Here is a 9,790-nt window from a genome sequence, read left to right as displayed (position 1 = left end):
TTTTCTTAATTAACTGTGTTCCTTGTTCTCTTGGTGTCCAGTTTATCACATCATGGTGATAAACTGGTAAGTAGTAAAGTGTTTTTTTAAAAGTAAATAAACTTAAACTTTATTACACTCATTCACAGACAGGAGAAGGACGGTATGAATCATTCAACGATTGTTGTAATTCTCCATCAATCCATCAGTAGTTTATCAACGTCATTCTAACACATCCAGACTTCATTTTGAGCTTCGTTTATCACAGAAAATCAATTTACTGTCAGTATCCACAACCAGAATTAAAGCTACGTTAAGTCATAATCCACTGGATTAGAAAGCAGATTTTCTTTTTTTGACCAAATTAAAGGATTTAAAGTGGTCTTAATGTGAGGTAGAGATCACTTCAATAGCTCGGATTTAGTTTTTGTTGGTTATATTTATGAATTTGTGGCTGAAATGCACCAGAAACATTCAAATAAACAGTTTTTTTTTATTTATATCATCAATGACTTTAGACATCCTACTGAATTTGTTGTGTTGACATGATCCTAAGGTAGAGGTGTCACAAGGGGCCAAAATCCAAAACACACCTTAGGTCACGGGACGAACAGGATAAACATTTATTAAACACACTAAAACTAAATAGTAAAAACTTTAAAACCATAACTTTTAAACATAACTATAAATAAAAACAGGAAGGAATATTTTTCCAGAATAAGTAAGGGATAATACCCGATGAAGTGTGCATTATGAGAAATTAACGCACGACGCGGAGGCCTAAACCGTCTGAGTATTCACCCGGACCATGGTGTAAATCAACTTAAATAAATTTCAATATTTTACCCTCCATTAAAATATATTTTGTCAAAATTATACAATTCCGGTTGCAGCCCCCGGGCCTTGACTTTGACTATTGGGGTCATAACACTTGTGATATTGGAATTACCTAAAGGGTTAAAGCTAGTTGAGTGTTAATAAAATATTGTTTAATTTTCTTTTCATTAATTTTAATGGCAGAAATCTCATTTTGGAAAATTTGAAAAATGCAGATTTATGCCCAAAAATGGTGTGTCAATATGTTTTCCCCGTTTACCTTTTTTTTAAAATATATATATATTCTAAGAATGTGTTTTAAAAGTGTTCCAGTGTGATTTAAAAGAGAAATCCGATTTTCCATCCTTATGGAGCAAAGTGAAGCAGAACTATGCTTTTGCACATCTGCTAAATGAAACAAAAGACAAACGAGTTCAATGAGACACAAACAAAATCCCACTGAGGATCATCTGAGCATCACAGAGAGGCTCCCAAAATAGTTCGATTTTCCTCAATCAGTTTATGTATTCACTTAAATAACCCCTCTGGCCAGGGACGTGCGCAGGATTTTTGAGGTTCTTAAGGCTGGAAAAGGGCAACAAAAACACTCATTTTTTAAATAATATGAAAATGAAGTAATATTTAAAAAGAAAGATAGATGGCTATACTCAGCGGTGAGACCTGTGTATGTGAAAGTGATACAATTGTCATTTTTTGTGTAAACAAATAGTTAACATGTAAACATTGTAAACACATTATTGTCAAATTCGTGATTTTTACAGTCAGTTAAAGCAAAGCGAAAATGTGGGTTCTTATTGAATAAACTTTATTAGTAACAAATGAAGAACAAAAGGAAACTCACATGCGCCCTCTCTGTTGACACACTGCTACTGCATGCATCACCAACTGTTTTCAGTGGCTTTTGTGTCACATCCATTGACTGTATGTAAGAACAAATATAAAGAAATATAAAGTAGAATATTTTTTACAGTCAATGGTCACATCTTAACACACACACACACACACACAAAACAATGGGTAAAACATTAAATGGAAATTGATGACATATAATAAAAGTGTGCACTGAACATTTTTTTAGATAAAGAATTTGATTTTGGCTTTTATATATTATGGTTGCTTTGCCAAAACTTGCAGTTGCTATAGCAACTCCTTGCTCCTTGCTGGACCAGTCTTATGCATTTTCTGGATCACAAGGGGAGATAATTTGTTTGTTTGTTAATTTTATGAAGATATTTTGGAGTGATGCTGGAATGTTGCATTAATTTGATGTGTAAATGAAAAAAAATGAAATTTCTGAATAAGAAAAATTAATAATAAAATAGATCTGAGCAAAGTGGGGCAAACAGTAAAAGATGACAAAACTATAGGTAGATAGTGCAAGTTTTTTGTTCAATATATATTGTTTTTATTTTTGTTTCTTAAGGAGCTTCAGGGATTTCAAATATAACTTCAATTTGTTTATAAATATTCTAAATTGTGGGGGGATTTTCATATATTTATATTTGTGTATGTTGAATTTAGAAAGACAGAGTATTATATTCAAGCAGATTTCTTCTAATTTATTTTCTTATATGATACCAATTATGATGGTATTTAAAGAAAATGTTGGTTGTTGTGGAAAAATATTTCTCAGCCAGTTATGTAACTGTTTCCAAATTATTTGAATTTGGGGACAAAAGTCAAATAAATGTTGTGCGGTTTCAATTTCCTTTTCACAGAATGTATATTTGTCATAATTTATATTAAACTGTAATCATAAAAGTTCTTTAGACAGATAAATATCATTTAGTATTTTAAAATAAGTTTCTTTAACTTTAGGAAAAAATGGGAAATGTAGATAAAAAGTTAATTTATTCACCATATCCTGATCAACATGCAAAATGTTATTTTTATTAGGTTTTCCAGTGAAAATATTGTCCTTCAAGGTTGTTCTTATTAATTGATTATTTTTGATCCCATATTGGGATACTTTGTATTAATAATGATGATAATTGTGGTGTCATGGTTTGATATAATAGTCTACCTTTTATTAAATGAATATATTCCAAATGAATAGCTTTGATGACTTTAGCATAAACTGATTTTTTTAATAAAATTATATTTTTGACAGAACTAGAAATGGTCAAACTGATGACATTTAAATACAGTTTTCATGAAATAATGTATAATGGTAAAATTATCAAAGCATTTTGTTGTATAGGTTACTTATTATTAAAATGTAAAACAAAGAATTGATCAAATGTTCTCTTGTAAATTAACTCTGTTCAATAAAGTTACTCAAAAAAGTTCACCAAGAACAGTAGTTTACGGCATGACGTCATGACGTAAACTATTATTAGCCCCCCTCAATAAACGTTTATTGTTTGAGGCAGGACTCCAGTCAGCGTTAGGTAAGTCAACACAACAACGTGGTTTGTTCAATGTCTGCGAAATAAAATGGAAAAGTTAATTATTTTTTAAACTTAATTTTAAATACTTAGGGAGCTGAAACTGTTGGGTTGATGTCGGTTAGCCAGCTAACGCTAGCTCCTAAAGTGTCAGGATCGCTTTAATGAGGATTTTCTTTTACCAAACAAACCAACGTGTATTCTTGTATTTATTTAAGTCTGATGAACTTATGTTAGTTTAACATAAAACATCATTTGAATCGTTAAGAAGCTGAATTGTAGCGCTAAACTGTTGTCTGTTAGCCTAGCTTAACCATCAGAAAGATGTCGGAACAAAGAGCTGCAAATCCTGCTGCTGTCACGGATTTCACGGCACTTTTCATCGTCAGCAGTTCGATTGTTGTGTGTTTGTTAGCTTCATTGTGATGCAGCTTCCAGCAGGTTGTTGTGTGTTCTTGGAGAGCATTTAGCATTAGCCTCCCTAAAGGATCAGCAGCAGACTAAAACGGGCTTCAGTTCTGCTGCATTTAGACTAAACTTTGAAAGACTTTTATTGTGAAAGAGCTCCTTAATCACAAAAATGATCAAACTGACTGTAGTTCTCATTCATTAATTCAGAATGTACTTAAGCATCATATTCAGCTGTTCTTGATGTAAGGTTGATCTTTAAAAATAATAGAGATATGGGAATATCACTGTCTGTAATGAGTCACTTTGATTTTAAATGTAGAATAAAATGTCCTAAAAACAAATCCCTAATACTTTAGATTGTTATGCAAAGGTTTGTCATGATTATTATTCTCTCAAACACAGAAGAGTTTCAACAAGTTGATAGTATTCATCAAATTTTTGCATCAGGTGTGTCCAGTCGCAGTTTCTAATGGATTAAGTTCTGCTTATGTTGTCGTCCTCATCCTACCTACCCCTGAATACCTGAGCTAGGTGTGTTTGACAGAGTGAAGCTGCGAATCTGTGCACGATGAGAAAGAAAATGAACACCAGCTTTCAATGACTACTGGAATATAGCTGTACCCTAAAATAAAAACCCACCTGCTGTTGGTACATTTTTTTAAAAAAGAGATGAGACGCTAAAGATCCAAAAGAAACAGAAAAAGGACATCTGTACAATTTCAGAACTGTAGCTACGCAGTTTGTACCATAAATACCCAAAGATTGACTAGAAAAACCTACATGCAACTGCAAAAAGTGTTAACAAAATCATGCCTTTCCTACAAAATAAGAGTCTGTCAGATCAGAGCCGTAAATCCTGTTCTGCCGTCCGTGCAACAGTTAAGCAACATCTGACAAGTTCATGTTTACAACACTGGGATTACAAAACTGGAATTCATAGTAATATATGGAGTAACATAACTGTCCAAATGTGAATACATTCAGTTTTATGTTTGTTATAAATATGATTTTTCTTGGTGTTGAATACAAAACTTCCCACGTTAAATTAATGTAAAAAATTCATCACATTCGTATGTATCAAGTAATGAAATATCTACTCCTCAAACTTTGCACTCACACTCTACCACAGCAACACGTCAGATTGAAGAGACCGTCACATTGGAGTGAACGGTTTACATGCTTCATAGGGTATTTTTTATTTTTTAAGCAACACTTAATTAATATTTTGTTAATGTAGATTATTGATCAGAACAAATCATTTCCAGCTTTGATGTCAAAGCATTGACAGGACCAATATAGTACAGCTTTATGAACAAAAATACAATTAAACCGCATTTGTAGATAAATCTAAAATGAAACAACTCTTTCCACGTGCCAGCAAAATATTTTAGGAAAAGAAAATGCGGTAAAAAAGAAAAAAAGATCCTTAGTATCCACTGCATGTTGCTGGATCTGTGTTTTGTGGCTCGATATTTATGCCTGTTCCCCATTAGTGCTGCCACAAACCATTATTTTAATAGTCGACTAATCGGGTCATGCGCAAACTGGATGTAAAGCACACATCTAAACCATCATAAGGTTTAAACTAACTACAAACTAGATAATATAACATTACCTGTGATAATGCTAGTGTGAATGCTGTAAGCTGAATTTGGACGCTGAAGATGCTGAAATTGATAACTAAAAACACTGAAGCTGATGGCTGAAAACACTGAAGCTGACAGCCAGCTAAAATATTTGTTAAATTTCAAAATAGCCTAAAAAACAAAAAAAAGCTAAAGTTAGCCAAAACAGCTAGCATGTAGCTGAATTATTAACCAAATTTCAAAACAGCCCAAAAAAGTAAAAAAAGGCAAAAGTTAGCAACATAAACTAGCATGTAGCTGAAATATTAGCTAAACTCAAAAATAGCTTAAAAAACGGGAAAAAAACCTGAATTAGCCATAATAGGTAGCTGAAATATAAGCTAAACCCTTAGCTAAAATAGACTTAAAAAGATTAACAAATGCCAAAATAATCCAAATAGCTAGCAGAATGCTATTATAACTTTCAACTTTACTACAATCTGACTTTTTATGATATAAAGTAACGACTAAATGACTATTAAATCAGTCGTTGACTTTTTAACAGTCGATTAGTCGACTTATCCTGACATGCTGTTTATAAATATATTTTTTGTTAAGTTTTGTACAGCTTTATCAATGAGTGTCTGTTTCATTTTGACAGTTATTTTACTCCATAGTGTTGAACGTATTTGCATGTATTTCTGTGTATTCAAGCCTTCAATCACCAAGAATCTGACTGTGTAGAATTGTGGTATTGTTTCTTCCCATGTTAAAAGTTCTGTCTCTAGCTAAAGGAATTATTGAACGAAATCCTTTTCATTCAGCTGAATTCAAATGTCCTTTTTGATTATTTAGGGGTCTTTTCACACAGAAAAGTTTTCAGGTTGGGGTTCTGAACGTTCTCTGTCCTCTGAAGTGTTGTACTGAAGCTCAGTCCGTCTGCTCAAGTCCTGGAATTCATTTCAGATTTAAAATTGCATGTTTTTTAGGTAGGATGTTGCGCCTTCGTTGCAAGACCAAAAATGGGAGCCACATAATGCATGGTTTGACTCACCAGTCCTGCGTGCAGGAGCTTAAGTCTAAGGTGGAGGAGCTGACGGGGATTCCTTGTGATGTACAGAAAATCATGGTTGGTTACCCCCCATCCAGCCTTGATCTTCGAAATGGAGACGCCCACCTCAAAGACTACCCCATCAAATCAGGTACGGCAGAGACGAGCGGTACCGCCGGTCCGGTTCATTTGTTTCACATCTGTTTGGTCCTTTTCTAGAGCTGAAGGATATGGTGACGTTTTAGTAGTTATATGTGATGGTTTCAAATTTAAAGCTTTTTAAACTTGTATCTGAAAAATTAAAATGATCACAAAGACCAACTACAGCTGTGCAGTACTGTTAAAAAGTAAATAATTAAGGCTGGGTATTGCCAATAATTTCCAGATTTGATTCGATTCACCAGAGCCTGGATCAATTTGATTCAGATTTTTTTCTATTCTTTCGATCCTCTCAATATAATTTGATTCAATTCAATTTTGAGTTTACACATTTATATACATTTGTTTAGAAATACATTAATAATCTACTATATGTTTTGAATATATTTATATTAATCTGATCCAGTTCACATACTGTAAATGTATCAGTGAAATAATGAGATTGTTAATATCATCCAGTGTTACATGGATTCTCTAAAGGAGAAGTTCTAACTAAAATGTTCAGATCATTAACATTGGAAACATTGTTCTGTTTCTCCTGGAGGACGTTTCAGTTTGGACACTAGGTGGAGATCACACTATAGCATTACACTTTATTAAAGAAGAAGAAGAAAATATGAGGCAAAAAAAAAATGTTTTAGACCACAAATAGTTACTTTAAAAAATGCATCCTTTAAAGAGTAAAATTCTTGTCTGTGAGTTTATAAAGATGTTCATTTAGTCACCAGTGTATGTTTGTTGGTCAACCAAGCGTTAGCGTTAGCCGTCCTATGTGAAATCCCATTATATGTTAGCATCAAGCTAGCAGACTGTAGCATTATGTGCCAGATCGATCTCTACTTTTATGGATCGATTATTGATCTTAGATCGATTAATGGATTCTATGAACCCAGCCTTACAAATAATGGAGTTAAAGGAATCGACGCCAAAGCTGTGACTCGTTAAAATCCAAATTCATTTTCATGTTTTGAAGTTGAACACTTTTAGTTGTAGTTTCAGTCACTGTACAGTCGTGGTGATCTGGTGATGGGGAGTATGTCCCTACATACCATAATAATCCAGTGTGTGACTGTCATCGTGTCCTCAGGAGACACCCTCATTGTGGAGGAAGAGAAGAACAAGCCCAAGCCGCTCGACCAACCCGCCGTGAAAGCTCCGCCCCTGGAAGCCTCCCCTGTGCTGGCACGCCGTGTCGTCCCGGCGGACAACTCCTGCCTCTTCACCAGTGTGTACTACGTGGTGGAGGGGGGCGTGTACGACCCCGCCTGCGCACCTGAGATGCGCGGCCTCATCGCCCAGATCGTGTCGAGTGACCCTGCGGCGTACTGCGAGGCCGTGCTGGGGAAAACCAACGAGGACTACTGCGCCTGGATCCGCCGGGACGACACCTGGGGCGGGGCCATCGAGGTCTCCATACTGTCCAAGTTTTACCAGTGTGAGATCTGCGTGGTGGACACTCAGACCGTGCGGGTGGACAGATTCGGGGAGGACGCCGGCTACCACAAACGCGTGCTGCTCATCTACGACGGCATCCACTACGACCCGCTGCATAAGGAGGTCCCCGGCTCCGACAGCCCGCCTCAGACTGTCTTCTCCACCACAGACGACGTCATCCTGGCCCAGGCCCTCGAGTTAGCCGATGAAGCTCGCCGCAAGCGGCAGTTCACGGACGTTAACCGCTTCGCGCTGCGCTGCATGGTGTGCCAGACTGGCCTGGTGGGACAAAAGGAGGCCCGCGAGCACGCCAAGGAGACGGGCCACACTAATTTTGGTGAAGTGTGAGACTCCGCCTCCCAACTTTGTGCCGCAGGCGTGGCTTCTCCGTGGGTCTGTCCGCTCGTGTGATCCTCTACCTCACATCACCCTGTGACATCCGTGGAAACGTCTGTTCAGTATTAAACCGCCGGAAGTGCCGGGAGTCTCAAACCTTCCCGACGGCGTTCAATAAACCCACCCTCTCTGTCTTTAGGGTTTCTTAAACGGGGTCAAAACATATGCAAATAGTTCTCAGGATTTGTTTTGACCTGCAGAGATCTCTCTCTTTTTATGTGAGCCGTCGACCTCCTGAGTAGAAAAGCTCGACGGGCCGGTTCTGTTCGGTTCTCCAAAGAGTTCAAAACAGCCGCTAAGAATTATTTGCACTGTAGTGTGATCCCATTCACTGTTGTCTTAATGCAACACAAAGGATGACTGTTATTGATGCTGAGGGAGTCTGGTTTGTAGCTCGCTCTTTCTTTCTTTTCTTTTGTGTGATTTTTATTTTTTTGACTTTGTATAAAATGTGCCATTTATGACTTAATTCAGAATGAATTGGGCAATTTAAATTAAGGTTGGAGTTATAATAAAAAGTAAAGTCCAGATAATCTAAGAAAAATGTAAAACTCTTCTTTATCATTTAAAAGGATATCTGTACCTTTCACATTTCCTGCAGAGTAAACCTTTAAATGTCATTAAATGGTAACCAAACCCTAAATTATAATTTAAATAAACTTGTTGAATTCCTGAAAATATAGTCAAAACTTGTGCTGCCCCCTACAGCTTAAAACTAAGTATTACAGTTGAATTTTGTGGTTGGTCAACTTAAGTCCCGGAAGTTTTACGTCAGGAGGCGAAAAATCCTCAACCTCCCCAGAAAGTTCTGTGGGAAAACTTCCATCACTTTGCCTGGTACCACTCTCCATATTGAAGATATACGTTGCATAAAGCTAACCTAACAGTCAATCATAGATCCAAGCCACACCTCTGCAGCTCAGTCTAACTCCACTAGCCCCGCCCCCCTTTTGGGGCTGATAATGGAGTCAGCCTCCACCTGCCCTGTTTGGTTACCCTTTAAACTTAAAGAACTTTTAAAGTGTATTCCTAATAGAAGCGATATCGAGATCTGTCGTGGTAAACGTGACCAAACGCAGGGCGCTTCCTTCAGCTTGTTCTCTAGACGGCTCGTCTGCATAAAGTTTTTTTGTTTTTGTCTCATTTAAAGACGCGCTGACGCCCACTCTGAGTTCAAAGGAGTGTCTTTTTAACCTTTATCTTCTGGCACATCAGAAATCGTTCACAGGTGGAGGAAGTCCTGTCAACACTTTCCTTTTATCTTACATTCATTTCCTTTCCTCCTGTCATAGTGAATGACAGAAACTCCTGTTTTTATGCTTTATCTGGGACAAAAACATTGATAGAAATGTTCTTTGTCTCATTTTTAAGGAGGTAGAACAAATAAAAAGGTCATTTTAACAAACACTACTTAACATTTGCTTTTGATTAATTATGTTTTAGCACTAAATGTTTAGTCTTGGATTAAGATAAAATATGAGTTTTTTTATTATTTTTTTAACCCTTTAACACCAGTGACGCTTAAACACAAAATCTTTCACAAACTGTAACTTTTCAACCGTTAACACGAT

General features: G+C 36.4%; 1 protein-coding gene across 1 annotated transcript; it reads left to right on the top strand.

Annotated features, from left to right (window-relative positions):
• Positions 1-3,077: 3,077 nt before the first annotated feature.
• yod1 (YOD1 deubiquitinase) lies at positions 3,078-8,752 on the top strand. The gene is made up of 3 exons (XM_024269279.1): positions 3,078-3,206; positions 6,169-6,381; positions 7,477-8,752. The coding sequence occupies exons 2-3, from the start codon at positions 6,174-6,176 to the stop codon at positions 8,169-8,171; spliced, it is 903 nt and encodes a 300-aa protein (XP_024125047.1). The 5' UTR covers positions 3,078-3,206; positions 6,169-6,173; the 3' UTR covers positions 8,172-8,752.
• Positions 8,753-9,790: the final 1,038 nt, after the last annotated feature.

This window comes from Oryzias melastigma, linkage group LG5 (genome assembly GCF_002922805.2).
Source record: "Oryzias melastigma strain HK-1 linkage group LG5, ASM292280v2, whole genome shotgun sequence".
Classification (NCBI taxonomy): Eukaryota; Metazoa; Chordata; class Actinopteri; order Beloniformes; family Adrianichthyidae; genus Oryzias; species Oryzias melastigma.
Note: the sequence above shows the minus strand (reverse complement) of the source record. Positions and strands in the feature narration are given on the sequence as shown.

Coding starts and splice junctions, on each gene's coding strand:
- yod1 (XM_024269279.1), top strand. CDS start 6,174: ATGTTGCGCCTTCGTTGCAAGACCAAAAATGGGAGCCACATAATGCAT. Junction 6,382..7,476: donor AGACTACCCCATCAAATCAG/GTACGGCAGAGA, acceptor TCGTGTCCTCAG/GAGACACCCTCATTGTGGAG.